Consider the following 17,932-nt stretch of genomic DNA (forward strand, 5'->3'; position numbering starts at 1 on the left):
AGGGCGTGCAGAGGCTGTAGGGGGCAGTCCGGGGTCTCCTGCCCATGAGACTGAATGGGCAGGTGGACTTCAACTCTGCGGGGGACAGAGACAGCGTGGGCGTCTGTCCTGGGACTGACCCTGGGAGGGCGCAGCGCCCTGGGAGAGGATGGTGCTCAACTTTAACCCGGTCGGCGCCCTCGGGAGAAAATGCAGCCTGACGGGTCGGGTGAGCGCGCTCGGCCCCGCCCCGCCCCGGCCCGGCCCGGCCCCACCCCCGACCCCACCCCCGGGCCCACCCCCGGGCCTTCGCGGTGCAGCTGGAGCTGCAAGTAGCTGGCGCCGTCCCGCGTCGCCCCCGCTCAGGGCGGGCCCCGCACGCTTATTCGGCCCTGGAGGAACGCCGGCGTCCAGCCCGCTACCGACCGCCGCTGCGGGATGCTGCGCTCCACGTCCACGGTCACCCTGCTCTCGGGCGGCGCCGCCAGGACGCCCGGGGCGCCCAGCAGGAGGGTGAGTAGCTGGAGGCGGGAGCTGCCGCCGTCTCGTTCCCCCATTCCGGCCGCCCCCTCTAGAGGGGACTAGGGATGGGAAAGCTCGGGAACCAGCACCTGGCCCCGACGCCCCACCCTGGGCTCAACTCCCAGGTCCTGTGCCGGCTCTGGCAGTGACCCTCCCTCTTGAGGTTTCAGGGGGCCCACCAGCTGGCAGGAGAGGGCTTAGGGGACTTTATGGAATTCCCAGAGATTTCCTCTCCTTCCTGCCTCTCTGTCAAGCCGAGTTTATTGGTGGCACAAGTTTAAAAAGCAAGGAAGACATTTGTGCAGTGTCCCTACCTTGAGACCCAAAAGTAATGAATGTATTTAAAACTCAAACTTTCCTTCTTCCATTAATTAAAAGAAAGACGGGATCACTTGTGTCCACTAGTGATAGGGTATCCACTAGTGATAGGGTAATTCTGGAGTGGGGTTAACCAAGGTGGGCACCACTGTGCAAACCAGAACAGCAGCCGGCCGCCCAGGAGCCCGGCTGTGTGGGACTCCGGTTTATGTAAACCACTTTCTTCTGTCTGATTTAAATATTAGCACAGTGACAATGGCAGCACTGAAATCCCGGGACAGCATCTCCAGGGAAGGTTTCTCTTTGGAAGTGCTGTTTCTTTTTGATCTTTGTGGCATCTTTTCCCATCTCTCCAGATGCTCTGTAAAAGAAATGCTCCATCTTTCTAACAGGGTCAACGCCTTAGAGCAACTGCCAGGAGCTTGGCTTGTGGCTTTTTAGTTCTTCCATTTATCATGATATTCAATACTTATCATTTGGTACCTCTTTGCTCTGATTGAGACTTCAGTTATCGTGTTTCCTCAAGATTTAAACAGGTGGTTAAGTCCAAAGCAAAACCCTCGCTGGTCCTCCTGTCTGCGTTGTAGGTCTTGGACCTGCTTGTTTCCTTTTACATGCCTTAAGTGAGTGGTGGTGGTCACCTTATAAGCTGTCTTTCTTTAGCTCTAGAAGAAAGATGTGTTACTCTTGGGCATGGGCCAACTGATGGATTCTGAGGGGTGTGTGTGTGTGTGCACTTACCAGACACTTAGGTTGTGTACACACGTGCATGCGCACACTCCCCCCCAGAATCCATCAGTTGGCTCATGCCCAAGGTTGACAGAACTCCAGTTGTCCAATCATTAGCATCATAGAATAAGATCTACATTGGATCCAAGGGGGTTTCCAACCACAGTCCTGGCCTTACTCTAAGTTGGGTGTTTGTATTTTTCTATGGAAATCTTTCCCAATTTGAACACAATTGCAACTGAAAAAGAATGAAGTCACTGAAAAGCTAACCCTGAGCCCTGAGAGGATCATATCTGTGACCAGACTGCATGAATTGCATGAAATTCTCTGTAACTTCCCTTCCAGAGGTGGGGATTAGTTGGGGTACCTAACCTAATACGGTGGGTTGATACAAATGTGACTAGTATACCAAATAACATTTCTGAAGATTTTGGGTCAACCATTTCCTTTGGAGTATTTCTTTAATTGTAGGTGCTTTGGTGTCGGGCACATTGTGACACTCTTGAAAAGACTTTGCCTTTTGAATAAAATGGCAGACATATTTTGGACTGGAGAACTCAGGGCTCGGGATCAGGCCATGCAGGGCTGTCCTGGGTACACTGGTACTTGTTTCTGGAAAGAAGGTATCTAAAGGGTCTAGGGTTCTGCCCATCTTTATGGTTTCTAGCTCTGCTCATGATTTGCAGATGTTACAGGTACTATCTGTGTGTGTGCTGGGGATCGTGTGTGTGGTGGGAAGCTGTGAGATGTTGATTAATTGATTTATTGAATATTCATAAACCTTTTTCTGTGTGGTAAAGGGCTGGCATTGGGGTCCGCCCTACCTGTAGAGGCAGACATTGTCCCAAACTAACATCAAACAAAGTGGTGATGGTTATAGTGGGGTGAAGAGTTTACAAAGTTCTGTAGAAGCTAAAATAAAGGTTCTTCCTGAGGCATCAGGGGAAGGCCTCTCACTACAGGTATGTTTTTTTGAGACAGAGTCTCACTTTGTCATCCAGGCTGGAGTGCCGTGGCACGATCTCGGCTCACTGCAGCCTCCACCTCCCAGGTTCAAGCAGTCCTCCTGCCTCAGCCTCCCGAGTAGCTGGGACTACAGGCACACACCACCATGCTTGGCTAATTTTTGTATTTTTAGTGGAGACAGGGTTTTGTCATGTTGGCCAGCCTGGTCTTGAACTCCTGACCTCAAGTAATCCAACTGCCTTGGCCTCCCAAAGTGCTGGGATTACAGGCATCAGCCACCCCGCCCCGCCTACTGGTGATATTTGAGTTTAATCTTGCAGGATGAGTGGAATTTGTAGGGGAATTGACATTATTGGGATACTGAAAGGAGGAAATAACCATCTCAATGGAATACTTGGCATATATAGTCATGTATTGCATAAACACATTTCGGTCAACAGCAGCCAGGATATATGACGGTGGTTGGAACGGTAGGCTATATCATATCGCCTAGGTGTGTGGTAGGCTATACCATCTAGGTTTGTGTAAGTGCACTCTATGATGATTACGCAACGACAGAAATCATCAAATGATGCATTTCTCAGAATGCATCTCCACGGTTAAGTGACACATGACTACTTTATCATGATGGTAAATTGGACCTGCTTTGGGACAAAATGCCTATTGTTTAGAAATGCAGGAACAGGATGTCCTGAAAATAAAATTGTAGACCAAATAATCATTGGAAGTGTACCTTTCATTGAAAGTTGTTCAGTAAATACTGTATTGTTCTGTTATTCCTCTCTGGTGGTGGACAACTGATGGTCTTGAACATGTTAGCCATTAAAATTGTATTTCTAGTTCATCCAAAGAGCTCATCAAATTGGAAACTGCAGGGGAAACCAGTCTATGTGGGTCCAGATATTCAAGCCAACCAGAAGTGGTGGTGACAGCTGACACTGAGCAGAGACTCCTGCAAGCCAGCTGCCAAGGGTTATGTGGCTGGCTGGACTGCCACCAGTTAGCCTTTGTTCAGTGGCTGCCACCTGCAATTTGTATTTCCTTCTTATCTGAAATCATCTCTCAAGGAAAAAAAAACAAACAGGTGGAGAGAGTAATTTCTGTCAGCTGATAAACAAAGCTCTGAAAGGCATTTATGGATGCCAACCAGCAGAAGTTGTGAAATTAAAAAAACTCCCTTCAAACCAGTTGTGCACTAAAAATAGTTTTATCTATGGCAACAGCAGGAAGACAAATTGACTGGAGAATAACCACAGCCAGAAGATGACCTTGGGGAATGGGGGGAAACGATTTTAAAAATATTGACCTTGCTTCTTGCTTTTGAAAGGAATTTTATAAATGCCAGTTAGTCTTGCTAAATGGGCCTTTGAAATGGAAGGTTGGTTGTGTGGCTGGGTTGTGTGCTTTGTGGGGAAGGCATGTGTTGCTTTGTGGCTTCCCCACAAAGCACACAACCGGGCCACACAACCGACCTTTCGGCACAATACTTACTGCCGAGTATTTTTGGCTAAGCTGATCTGATCCCGGGCTGTGGAATGATAGATCTGTCAAGGATCTTCTCCAGCACCTTGCTCTCTTGATAATAAAAGACTGTTGGCTGGTGTTGCTGGTATCGTGACCCCTCACTGGCACAGAAAAAAAACAAAACCCAACAAGGTCACAGGATAGGACTATCTCCTAGCCTGCCCTTGCTGATATTTATTTCTATTTGGCAAAGGCTTCCTCTGTTGAACACTGGAATGGGCCTGCTAGTCATTGTTCCTTGGCTAATGTGTCCCTCTCCTATGTCCCATTGCTGCCTGACTGGCTGAAAGTAAAGAATTCTCCTTAGCTGGCCTGTGAATGATAGACAGGTGTTTACCGCACTTCCCTTTCCCAGGAGACAGGAACATCTGTGCACATAAGCTCTCTATCATCCCGTGGGTCCTGAGGAAGGGACCCAGATGTTGTGGGACCCTTGACATCTGGTGGAAGGAAGCTGGCTGCAGCATCCACTGGGGAAGGGGAGGTGGATCCTGCTGCACCCAGAAAACAGGCTGGCTGCTCACAGGGCCCTCCTGAGCCAGCCCCCGATGGGCTAAGTTGTGAGGGTTTGGAACCATGGTGTCCTCTGGGCTAAGGGCAGGGCTTAAACCTCTGCCAGTCAAAAATGATGGTTATGGGCTCAGAAAAAGAAGTGCCCAGCTCTATGCTTTTGATCTTTCACCTTGCCTTGTTTGATATAGGATGAACAGACCTGAATTCTGGAGACTCGTAAGGAAACTTGATTTCCCCTAGACATTTATGGAGATCCCATGGCTTTTCTACAAAGGATATGGAATGTGATTTTGACCCATTTGTCTCTGGGAGCACTGATAGAGCACTGCATATGAGGTCCCTGTTGTAGTTTACCTATGCTGTGCATCCATATCTGAACCAGAGACCTGGAGGCTGGTGTCACTAAGCCCTGGTCACTGGGGAAGACTTTGAAGTCAATTAGCCTCAAATGTTCTTGTCTAATTGAGTTCAAGGAGCTGTGGGCCCAGGGCTGACTAACTAGAGACCATGTTAAATATTTCAACCCAAGATACTTCTCAGCACTTATCATGCCTTATGGTCTTACGGAGTTCCAGTACTTCTGCAGCACATAGAAGAGCAATACAGTGGTGTTTACCTCTTTCCCTCTTTGGTGAGTGATAGTTCCTAAGTGTCAACCACACTCCTGGCTCTTTTTCACTCTTAAAGGCCAGGGTGATCTTTCTAAAATGCTAAATCTAGTCTCCTGACTTGTCTGCTTCAAGAGCCTCCTCAGTACTGCCAGGAAAAAGTTCACACTCCTTAGTGTAGCATCTAGGCCCTCTGGTTTGGCCCGTTCCTGTCCTGTTTCCCCTCTCTATATGTACTCTTCTCAAATATTCTGAATTGTTTGCCATTCCCCCGAGCTTTCAATGCTGTTCCTTGCCTCTTTGCTTTTCTTCATGTTTCTCCTCTGATAAGGGTTGTCTCCTCTAGGAAGCCTGCCCTGAAACCTCAACCCTCCTTCTCGTGTTCCCCTAGAGGCCTGTGCATGCCACCATTACTTGCATTACCTATGATTACCTACAGGAAGACAGGGCTTAGGAACCACCCCTCCCCAGGCCTGGTGGAATAGGCACTCAAAAACAGAAATATCACCAGGTCCTACTTAGAGGAGCCACGGTTAACATTGAATTGGCAAATGGAAAAACAGGAAGAGAAGCTTTGGGTTAAATCCATCCCATCACCTCTGACCCACCTGGGCAGGAAACGGGTGACAAATACATGGGAATGCTGGCCCAGGTGAGGAATTTGACAGTTCTGGGAAGTCCTCCAAATATTCGAGTTGCCTCATCCTGCTGCACAGTTGGAGCTTCATCCCTTTGGTTCAGTCAGTGGTTCTCAACCGGTTATACGCAGAACCACTGGGAGGCTTAAAATAGCCATGTCGAGGCCTCATCCCAAACCAATTAAATGGGAACATCTTAAAGTACAGAAAAGCATGAGTATTTTTTAGGAAGCTTCCCAGGCGATTCTAATGTGCAGCAAGGCTAAGAATATTTCTTTAAGCATTACTCCCTTCTATAGCTTTCTTGGAAATGTAGACACTCCTGGGACAGTGTTGCAGAAAGGTCCCTTGGGCCTTGTGGGATGAAGGGCAGAGTGGTGGTGGGGCAGGGCGGGGGAGTCCTCACACTCCAAGTCACACTGGCATCTTTGTGTGCCTTCATCCACCTGTGTTTTCTCTCTGGATCTTGGCGTTTGGGGCACATTGTGTGCCTGGTACAGAACACAGCCACAGAGAGCAGGAATGTTTTGTATGCCTCTGAGCTAAGAATGGTTTTTGCAGGGGCCTGCAAAACCTAAATATTTACTGTCTGGCTCTCTACAGAAAAAGTTTGCCCCACCCTGATGTAGATAATTGGGCTGCAAGTTCAGGGCCACAGCAGAGCCAAGAGGTCTAATCTTGATGGGGCATACACCGTTCCGCATGCAGCCTGCTGCAGGCTCCTGGGATTTGATACTTGTGCTGAGCAGAGAGTGTGGGGTCTGTTCCCCCCAGCCACACTTACAAGGGCCCCACCTTTTATCATTAAGGGGAGCTGGGCAGGGACCCACAGTCACAAAGTGGAACAGACCTGAGAGAAATGTAAATGCACTTGGCTAATTTCCTTAGGGAAATCCATGTTTGTAAACTGTTTGGCAAACCCCTGTCACCTCCCTGAATCATCTTCTCCACTCCCTTTTTATTTGAGATAGATATTTTTCCCCTGGGTGAGCCAAGGTGCCCAAAGTTGAGAGCATGATGATACTGGATCCGCAGAGTACCCCCTAAGTGAGACCCAGGCCCTCGTCTCCACAAAAGGGTCAGAAACAGGGCCCGAGGGGACCCATGTAGCTCCCCAGGGGCCCTGAGTTGCCAAAAAGGGTTTTGTTGTGCTTTTTCTTGTGGAGGAAACCTGAATGCTACCTGTCTCTCCCTTGCTATCCCTCCCAGCGGGGTTGGTTTCAAGAAAGTACAAGGCACTCCAGGGAGTTTCAGGTATATTCTTACTTTGTTTTAGTTCAACCTAAAAAAACTACAAAACCCAACACTGAGCGAGCGCCCATCATGTGTTGATACTGTGCTAAGCACTGTAGGGGCTCTGAAAGTGGTGACAGTACAAAGCTTACTTGATCACTCCCCCTGTGTTTTCCCTTCCATCCATTGTGTGGTGCATGGAACACAGGAGGCACTGAAAAATGACCAGTTGGATTATTGAAATGTACTCAGATTTGAATGTTAGTCTCTTCCTCCAAAGATTTGAATGGCTCCTCATTGTCTTCTGACTAGAGCCAGTGCTTCTCTATCATGCATTCGTAGATTGATAGTTCAGCCCCTATCTGGTTGTCCGTTTGCCATTCCTACCCAGGCTTAGGCTGCAGGTTCTTATTCTTGGAACTTTCCAACATCTCTGCGTTTGGCACAGACTGGAACGCCTTGCCTGATAGCTGTCTGTTGTTGTTATGATGGTGGGTTCTCCAAACCTCACTGACCTGTAAAGTCCTTTCTGTCCTTCTATACCCAGCTCAGATGGTATCCTGAGGGTCCTTCCTGAGGGACTTTCCCATATACTCCCACCTCCCATTAAGATTAGTGTTCTTCTTCCTATATTCCCATGATAATAAAGAATGCTTACAGAGTGCTTAATGCATGCCAGAAATTGTCCTAAGCTCTTTACACACATTAGCTAATTTAATCCTCACAGCATTCCTAAGTGGGTACAGTATTGTTAGCTCTGTTTTACAACTAGGGTAATGGAAGCACTGAAGACTAAGTGGCTTTCCAAAGATCTCAAAGCTAGTAGGTGTCAGAACCAATATTGGAAGCCAGGAAGTACATTTCCACTATGATTTAACCACAAAGTATCCTGTCTCTCTACACCTTGTATTGGTTATTCCAAGTGTTCTTGATTGCCTTGTTTGGGTATATTCCTAGATGATGTACTCCTTGGAGGCACAGCTATTTTTTTTTTTTTTTTTTTTTTTTTTTTTTTGCCATTGTGGTACCCTCATAGTCCCTAAAATATTTCGCAAGTAGTGGGTGCTCAGTAACTGAGTAATAAACTATGCTGAGTCCAGCTTCCTGCTTTGATTTCCTGGAAGGGACCCTTGCCCCCAGGGACAGCTGGTTCGCTAGCAGTGGTGTTCAGGGTAGGATGCAGTTCTTCGCATTGTTCATAACACAAGCCCTGAACCAGCTGCTTTGGGAACCCCTGGGAATAAAGTGCCCTACCTGCCTTTCAGGCACTGCCAAGCCTGGGGCAGCTCTGGAGATTGTGTATCTGAGTTTCAGGAGACCATGGAGATCAGCCTCATCAAATGCTCGGAGGTAAGGAGTGCTGCTTTGATGTTACTCAGGGGGAGATTTTCCCATGGAGAGATTGCGGAAGGTGAATGAATGGAGGGAGGTAGACCGTACTCGGACTACTTTATGGGTGGTTCAGGGGTTACTGTCCTTAGTGCTTCTGTTAGGGATTCGGAGTACCTTTTAGACCTTTAGAATGTACCCCTTGCCGCTCCTGAAGCAGTCCTGTGGAAGGATTAGTCTCTTTCTGGATCTGTCTCTTTCCGACATATTTTCTCCCAGTCTTTGTTATTACTATTACTACTATTATTATTTTAATCAAAAACTTACATATACTTAACATCATTGCCACCAACACAGAAATCTGTTTCCTTAAGAATGTTTTCCCCCTACATCTACACAAGTTATCAGGGTATATTTAAAAAATAAAAATGGGATTATTCTTAATGTTTTGTTCTGCAACTTTCTTTTTTCCCCATGACCATAGATTTGGCTATCTTGTAAGGAAGATGTGTGATTCTGTTCTAAGCTGGGTTTAAATTGCTCCTGAACAGCCAGTCCGTCAGTGGGTCAGTATTTATTAAAGAAAAACTAGCTGTGCTCCTTAATGTTTTGATCAAAGCACCTCTGTTGACAAGAGTAAACTTTAGACAGGGTGCTGCAGTAGCCTCAAGCACCTGCTGCAACTGCCAAATGTCTTTGAAGTTGCATGTTTTATTTTACAAGTTACAATGCATTTTATTTTATGCATTCTGTTTACCTTGTGGCTTTGTATACCTCAGGGTATTGCTCAGTATGAGAGCTTCATATAAGGGTTGCCCAGCTCATCATAGGAAGTGTGTTGAGGAATGTAGATGGGCAGATGAAGAATGGGCTCAAGCCAGGGGAGGGACCATCTCACTTTTGAGTGATTGGACCCATGGGACCCCCTTTCTGAAAATTATGACCATTAAGGATTACCCCTCTAAAATAATCAACCAACTGAAAGTCATCACTTACAGTGTTAATGTCTCTGATTCATTGACCAAATTGTTATTTTCATGGAAACAGGGCTGTGAGGCTAAGCAGGTCTGTTTCATTTTGAAGCATATAGAATGATGATAATATCTAGATAATAGTAAAAATATCTGGCTGGGTGCGGCGGCTCATGCCTGTAATCCCAACACATTTGGAGGCCGAGACAGGAGTATTGCTTGAGCCCAGGTGTCTGAGACCCACGTGGGCAACATGGTAAGACTCTGTGTCTACAAAAAATAAAAAATAAGCCAGGCATGGTGACGCATGCCTGTGGTCCCAGCTATTTGGGGGTCTGAGGTTGGAGAATCACTGGAGCCCAGGAGATTGAGGCTGCAGTGCTATGATTGCACCACTGCACTCCAGCCTGGGCGACAGAGCAAGACCCCGTCTCAAAATAAATAAATAATCAAATAAAAATAAAAATATCTAATATTCATAGAGGCTTACTATGTGACACTCTCCTTTTATCCCATTTTACCCTTGAGATTCAGAGAGATTAAGTAACTTTCCCATAGACACACAGCTAGTAGATGTTGGAGCCTGTGTATGTGTGTGTGTGTGCATAGGCATATATGTACGTGTGTGCACACTCGTGTGTGTCTGTGTGTGTGTGGGGGGGGGCGTGGTGCAGGAGAAAAGGACTTCCTTTTCCTTGCAGAATTATGCATGGACTAGACCCAGCATAATAGGAGACTGATAAACACCACAGGTTTGGATTGTCTATGTGGTCTGAGTTACACTTTGATGCTTGTGCAAATGTCAGACTGGTTTCAACCAGTCTGAGGGGCCTGGAGCCAGAGAGTTGCCTTTCTCTGGAGGGACTCAAGATTCCCATCAGTGTTGTTGCCCACCAGGAAAGAGAGATACCTGGTAGTATGGCTTGGTTTCTTTTTGGCCAACATGACTGACAGTGAGCTTCGAAGGTTGCTTGCAAAATTGGCCACACAAGAGGCAATGATAGCCCTGGGGGTCAGGCCACATCTGATTCTGGGGTCCCTGGGGGATGATGCTTGCCAAGAGGAGGATGAGGATGGAGAGGGATCTTGAAACCAAGTCATGTGATTTAAAGAACTGGGGTTGTTTCGTCCAGAAGAAAGGAGGTTCAAGGGACAGGAGGACTGTCTAGAGAAAGACGAATTATTTTGCAGTCCGAGGACAACCCTGGGTCCATTAGGTAGAAATTCTGGTGTAAGCTCAGATCAGGAAGTTAGAGGTGCCTGGTAGCAAAATGCAATACCTTGGAGGGCAGCAATGGTATATGTGGAAGTGCTAACATGGGTCCCAAACCTGGGCTCCCTAACCTGTTCGTGGAAAATGAACAGGCTGGTGCCACCTGTCAGGTACATTTTTGGGTGTTGGGTTTCTTCATAGGTGGGCAGGTTGAACTCAAGAGATTTTTGACATTCCCTCCAGCCCTGGGCTTCTAGGCTGCAGGGTGGTTTTGCTCAGAGGCCACCCTGTGGACCAGTACAGATCTGTGAACCTGCCAACCAGACTGGGGTTGGGGTGGAGAAGATTTGTTTGCTAGGGGTGCCATGAAAAGTACCACAACACCAGTGGGTTAAACAACAGAAATTTCTTGTCTCACAGTTCTGGAGGTTAGTGGCCCAAAATTAAGGTGTTGGCAAGGTTAGTTTCTTCTGAGGTCTATGAAGGAACTGTCTGTTCCAGGCCCTTCTCCTTGGCTGTTGATGGGTCGTCTTAATGTTTATATGATGATCACCCTGTATGTGTGTCTGTCCCCAAATTTCCCACTCTTATAAGGACACCAGTCATTTTGATTTAGGGCCACACTTATGATCTCATTTTTACTTGATTACCTCTATAAAGACCCTGTCTTCAAATAAGATCACATTCTGAGATGCCAGGAAAGCAGTCAGGACTTCAGTGGATGAATTTTAGGGGAATGCAATTCAACCCATACTAGGGAGCAAACAGCACTCCCGCGAATCGAGCCCATATGGCATTTCAGACATGTGATGGGGGCCATGAGTATAAGAGCTAAGAATGCAAGCCCAGGAGACTGCCTGGGTTCAAATCTCAGCTCTGTCATTTCCCAGCCATGTAACCCTTCAGAGGCTTAGCTTCCTCATCTGAAAAACGGGGCAGGTAAGAGAATCTCTTACTGTAGGTTTGTGGTGAGGGTCAAATGAATAAATAACTGTAAAACACTTAGAAGGTGCCTATACATGGTTAGCTATTACTATTATTACTGTTATTGTCCCCTCATACTACGGATTATAGTAGTCCATTTTTCCCTCTGTTGAGTAGGAAAATGACTTTGTTCCTAGTCACCCTTTGTCAACAGAATATGATAAATCACACAAGTTGTAGCTTCTCTCACTGAATGGTATAATGCTTTTTTATTTTTAACAGAAATGGTGCAATTTAGACTTTAAAAAATCATTTAGGAACCTTTATCTAATATTTCAGTGAACTTTTTTGGCAGCCTTTAATAAACTGACATGAGAATCTCAGTGACTAGTGACAAATATTCATGGTGGCATAGCTAATTAAAGAGTCAGATGTCTTACCAAAACTCATAAGCATTATATTTTCTTCTCCTATGCCTTTCCAGCTAACTGTCTTACTTTTAGTCTGTATCCAACAAACAAGGACAGCTTTTTTTTTTTAAATTGTGGCAATGTACTTGTGAGATTTACCATTTTGACCCCTTTTAAGTGTATAGTTCAATGGCATTAAGTGCATCCACACTGTTGTGCAACTGGCACCACCATCTATCTTGAGGATTTTTTTCATCTTCCCAAACTGGGATTCCATTCCCATTAAATACTAACTTTCCCTGTATCCTTACCCCCTGTCCACCACAGTTCCACTTTCTGTCTCTATGATTTTGATTACTCCTGGTACCTCATCTAAGTGGAATCATGCAGTATTTGTCTTTTTGCCACTGGCTTATTTCACTTAGCATAGTGTCTTCAAGGTTTCTCCATGTTGTAGCATGTGTCAGAATTTCCTTCCTTTTTAATATTGGGTAATATTCCATTGTATGTATAAATCATATTTTGTTTATCCATTCATCTGTCAATGGACATTTGGGTTGCTTCCACCTTTTGGCTATTGTGGATAATGCTGCTATGAACGTGGGTATATGGACTTTTTTGAAAAAGGTTATGATTAAACATGTACATGTATATTGTAGAAAAATTAAATATATAGGCAAGTAGAAAGCACCCTCCCTTCCCAATAGAGATATCCACTGTGTTTATTTTGGCTTCTTTCCTTCTAACTATATTTTTGCCTATACTTATGAAATGAGATCATTCTATATATATTGTTATGGAACCTGAGCCATTGGTAAAGAAATGTTTGAAATAGATCAAGTGATTTCGTAGTTTCCTTCTTTGAGCCCCAGGGTGGTGGGTGCCTGTGCTGTACCAGGCTGGCCTGGTACTGTGAAGATAAGGCTGGCCTTATCTCCTGTATGGCTCTTGTATGATCAGGGCAGTGTTCCCCATTGGAAGTAGGGGAAATGGGCTGTGAGAAGCCCAAGGTCATCTGGTTCTTTCTGCCCCAAATGCCGATTCCTAACTGGCTTCTCCTTTCCCTCTCTTCTAGGCAAATGTTTGCAGACTACGGCTGACCGTACCTCCTGAGAGTCCAGTTCCTGAGCAAAGTGAAAAGAAGATTGAGAGAAAAGAGCAGGTAAGGTATCTCTGAGGCAAAGCCCCAACAAGTTCCAGCCTCTATACCCTTAACCCACTCTCCCATCTCCTAACCAGGCCATTCCCAGAGGCTGAGTGTCTGCACTTCTGTTGAGGAGAAGGCCCTCTCAACCTTCCCACCTCATCTCCCATCTTCCCAGAAGACAGAGAGCTCTCCCTAGCCGGCTCTGCCAGCGACGTGCCCTGCTCTTGTTTCTTGGTGAACACTATGGCTTTGTGTTGCCTTCAAGCTGCAGGGACACTGGCCTTAGTGACAGGTGCTGTGGTGGGGAACGTGGGTTTTCCTGAAACAGCCCAATCCAGTTGCGTCAAAGGGCCTATTGTGAGCAGCTGGCGGGGTTGGAACCTTTCTCAGCAGCTTGGAGCAGCAGCCGGGGGCCCTGCTCCCGCAGAAGAGAGGGAAGGCTGGCAGGCAGCATGGTGTGGGGAAAGGGCACTTTCTTGGCTGGGGGTAGGAGGCATTCGGCAAACATTTTTGTGCCAGCTCCTGTGCTAAGTGCTGAGGCCATGAAGATAAGTATGTCCTTGCCTTGGAGGAATTTGCAGTTTTCTGGGTGAGACAATGATGATGTGATATTTCAGGTGTTAGGATCCAGCCCTGTAAGATGGAATCTGGCAACACACAGAAGGGAATAACTGACTGCTTGGGAGGTGACAGTGAAGTTGGAGGCCCAAAGGATAAAGAGGAGGTCCTGCTGACCTCTAGGCCTGTGGTCCTGGCCGACCCATTTTACTCATTCATAATTATGGGGCACCTACTGTATTCCAGGCACTGTTGCAGACAGTAGGAGTATAGTAGTGAACAAAGCAGTAAACCAAATCTGTCATCCACGGAACTTATATTCTAGTGGGACAAGAATGGAAGTAAATGAAATAATTAAGTACATTTTATAGAGGTTAGGAGGTGGTAAGTGCTGATGGAGACAAAGTAAAAGAAGGGGTAGGGGTGCCAGGAAGTAGGCAGTACTTTTTCTTGAGCATGTATTTTATATGATTATAAAATAAAACAAAATAAAATGATATAAATTTCATAAGTGGAGTCATGACATAGTGACCTCTTGAAATACAAGCCTTGCTTTGGAGTTAACCACTAATGTGGTCAACTATAAAAAAGCTTCTCATCGACTGCTAAGTGTTTGATAATGTCCCTAAGTTTACCGTAGGTCTCTGTCTCTCCTTGCCCTCTCCTCCCCACTTTCTACCAAGGACAGAGAGCTGCCTGTGCTGATGCAAATGATGAATGCCAGGGAAAGGAAGTAAAGAGAAAGTAAAATGAAGTTCTGACTAGAGAAAGGTGAGAAGAAGTAAAATTGCCGATCTGCCTAAAAAGAGTGGATGAGTTCCACCAAAAAGATCCAGAAAAACAGCTAGTTCTGGGTTGCAGAAGGGAAAAGATGAGGGGGACATGGGACCTCTGGAAAATAAGGTGCCACTCAGAGACGAATGGGGTCCTAGTAAAGGACCTAGCAGCCAGTTTGAATGGGCTTTCACTGGCCAAAATGGGACCAACTGGAGCATCAAAAAGAATAATGACAGTCGTGGGTTATAACACATTGAATATTTTAAAAAATCCATACATTTATAGTAATAATTGGAGAAGAGGAGGAGAGGTGCAAGATGAGAGGATAAAAAAGGGAAGGCTCCTTTTTTTTTTTACAGAACACTAGCTAATAAGTTCAGAAAATCTTTGTTTTGTAACCTCCAGGTATACTCATCAATAGATGCAAAAATAAATTGATGAAAGATTATTGTAGGATATTCTCAAAGTATCACTCCAATGGATTACTGATTCTAAAGGGACAGTACCTTCACAGTGGAGTAGGCAGGCAGCCAGCATTTCAACCAAGTGATCCAACCTAACTTCACCAACAGTGGGACGAGCTGATGTTACATGACTTCTGAGGTGATTCAGCTAAGAGGTGCACAACATCACATATGTAATATTCATGCCAAACTTGTTTAACTGAATCTGATAATAAGGAAACAGAAAACCAAAATGTGAGACATTCTACAAAACAATTGGCCTGAATTTTTCGTAAATTCAATGTTATTTTTAAAAAAGATGAGAATTTGTTGCAGATAAGAGACTAAAGAGACATAACATTAAATGTAATGAGTGAACCTGGATTAGATCTTGGCAAAAAAAATTATATAAAAGATACACTGGGATGACTATACAATTTTGTATATGAACTATATATTACATATTGTTGAATAAATGTTAATTTTCTTGTGATAATGGTACTATGGTCATGTAGTTGAGTGGCTCTTTCAGCTTCTCTGTAGCTTTGAACATTCTCCAAAGACAAAGTTTGGGAGTAAAAGTCCTAAGCAGAGAGTGGAAGTGGTCAGGCTTCAGCCACTGCACCCCTGCTGATGAGCAGGATTGAGTGGGGCCATCTGTCACTAGGGAGTGTCCCCTTCTGTCCTCACTGCTCCTCTCCCTGCCTGTCCCTTTTAGAGTTGATGGCTTGGTCCAAGACATGGGCCTGGGCTGTGTCCAGGTGCTCAGAGCTGCTTAGAACACTTTTTGAAGAAGTGGCCTAAACTGGAGTGAGGGATAGGACAAGGGCCTGGTGGCTGTGCCTTTTGGTACAGACGGTAGAGGAATTGGGGAATATGGTCTTTTGGAGTTAGACCCAAGCTTCGTGCCTTAGGAGATGTTTGTGAAAGGTTTCTGAGTGCCAAAACTGGGGCGGTAGGGGCTGGAGGACCCTGGAGGGTCCGTAACCACTGAAGAAGAATCAAGTAATCCCAAGGAAGGAGCCTCGTGTGTTTAGCTGTGTCGAGTGGAGTCAACAAATTGTGTGCCAGTTTGCCTATTTGTCCTGAATAGTGCTTTTCAAACTTGTCAATAGGACCCTCTTTTTTAAAAAAAATCAAAATGTTTTACTGAGCCCTCATATGCAAACCAAGCAAAAGTGGTGCTAACGGGGGCCCAAGTCCTCCCAGTCTCCCTTTGCCCCTCAGCCCCCAGACACCCTCCTGTGGTTGCTTGAGAACTCCAAGGCCCTGAGGAGCACAGGACAGGCACTGCTGGGATAGCATATGCACCAGGATACTTCTTACACCAGATGAACTAGGCATGCAGTCTAAGTGCCTCTGTGTGGCACATTGGTGACTCACTGCAGAAGAACTGGAGTAGAGGGGAGGAGGGTGGGGCTGTTGTTTCCCTAGGGATAAAGTCCTTGGGTGGTGGCAGCCCTTGAAGTTTCTAGGGGTAACTGGGAGGCTGCTCTGAGTGATTTCATCACCATGTCCTGACCAGGTTCCTGGCATGAGTCACTGAGAGCCAGGGCCATGCACCGGTGAGGAGACTCTGTAGGGGCCACTTCCTTGGATGTGGTTTCAACATGGCTTCCCCTCCTTGGAACCCATGGAATTGCAAGACGCCAAAACTCTGGATGACCCTCCCTGATCACATGACTTTGGTTCCTTTGAAGGGGCGTCTTCTGTGTGCAAAGGCCAGGGGATTGGAGCTGGCTCAGATATGTGAGTAGAAAGTTGTAAATGGCCCGACTGACTTCTGTTGAAGTGAGACTTCTCAAGGATTTCCAGGGCCCTGTTAGAGCTGCACATGACTGAGGGCAGCCTGGGCCTTCCTTAGTCTTTCACACTGTTGTGGAAGGTGTTTAATATTGCGGGGATGCCATGATGCCATGGGACAGCTGGCCATGCATAGAGGCTGCTGCCAGTTGGGCCATTCTTCCGTCTGCTGTTCTCCAGTCATTGGAGAAAGGAATTACTCCCAATGTGGGTGTGTTGTGGATGGCGTATTTTGCCCATTTCCACAAAGGTGTGTTTGGAGGCTGCTTGATGCAATTACAACAGTCAGCACCTTCTTATGGAGTCAAGGGTTTGTGGGGTGTATTTGGAGGTTTCCTAGCCCTAAGGAAGATGTCCTGGCTGCCTGTTCCTTTTAGTCCTTCAGGAGACATCAACTGCCCCGAGACTGCTTTATGCTGACCACAGATGAGCTCCCAAATGCACAGCTTCCTCATCTTTAAAGTAGACATGACGATGCCTGGTTTCAAATTGTAAATGAGCTAATATATGCAAAATGTGCACCACAGTGTCTGGTTTGTAATATGGATTAAAGAGGTAATGACTAAACGCTGAATCTCTTCCCTTTGAATGCCAAACCCAGTGGCCCTGGGTCTTTGTTTTTACCCCCTTAGACCTTCTGGAGTTATTCTCCTGCCTGAAGCTGCCTGTCTTTATTTTCCAAGCACATAGCATCTCTTCCCTCCTCATAACCCTTGCTGAGGCCCTAGCCATGCTTGGAGTCCCTTCCCTGCCATGTCTCAGTTTATCCAAGTCTTCCCTGTCCTTCAAGGCTCAGCTAAAGGCCCACTTCCCTTCTGATAACTTCCCTGACTTCCATGTGCTGTGGTGGTCACTCTTCCCTTAACCTACAGGACACCCAGGCTGCCCCTTTCACTTGGCACCTAGCCATGTGCTGCTAAGAACTCCACATAGGCATAGATATATATTTTTGCAAAATTTGTGTATAACATATATGTAGGCACATACACACACAGAGAAAAATGAGATTGAGTCTTTTTATTCTCTCTTCCCAAAGCCTAGGTCTCCGCCTTGCACATAGTAGGTGCTTAATGAATGCTTGTTGATTACGATGATTGAGTTTTATATTAGCTTCCTAGGGCTGCCACAACAAAGCATGAAAAACGAGATGGCTTCAAGAATGTATTCTGTCACAGTTCTGGAGTTCAGACATCTGGGATCAAGGTGCTGGTGGTGCCCGCTCTGAAGGCTCCAGGGGGAGAATTCTTCTTTGCCTCTTCCAGCTGCTGGTAGCTCTTGGTAATCCTTGCCTTGTGGCAGCATCACTCCAATCTTCACATGGCATTTT

The 17,932-nt window shown here is 46.1% G+C and overlaps 1 protein-coding gene across 2 annotated transcripts in view; it reads left to right on the plus strand.

The window, feature by feature from the left end:
- The first annotated feature begins 286 nt into the window (after positions 1–286).
- The window catches only part of LOC116463517 (myocardial zonula adherens protein), a 94,357-nt gene continuing 76,711 nt past the window's right edge, over positions 287–17,932 (plus strand). Inside the window, exons 1-2 of one of the 2 annotated variants that reach the window (XM_032146646.1) lie at positions 287–492; positions 12,953–13,039. In XM_032146646.1, coding sequence (XP_032002537.1) covers positions 418–492; positions 12,953–13,039 — 162 coding nt within the window. In that variant the 5' untranslated portion in view covers positions 287–417. The remainder of the gene's footprint in view (positions 493–12,952; positions 13,040–17,932) is intronic. The other variant, XM_032146648.2, reaches the window with a different exon arrangement.

Source organism: Hylobates moloch, unplaced genomic scaffold (genome assembly GCF_009828535.3).
Source record: "Hylobates moloch isolate HMO894 unplaced genomic scaffold, HMol_V3 SCAFFOLD_40, whole genome shotgun sequence".
In the NCBI taxonomy this organism is placed as follows: domain Eukaryota; kingdom Metazoa; phylum Chordata; class Mammalia; order Primates; family Hylobatidae; genus Hylobates; species Hylobates moloch.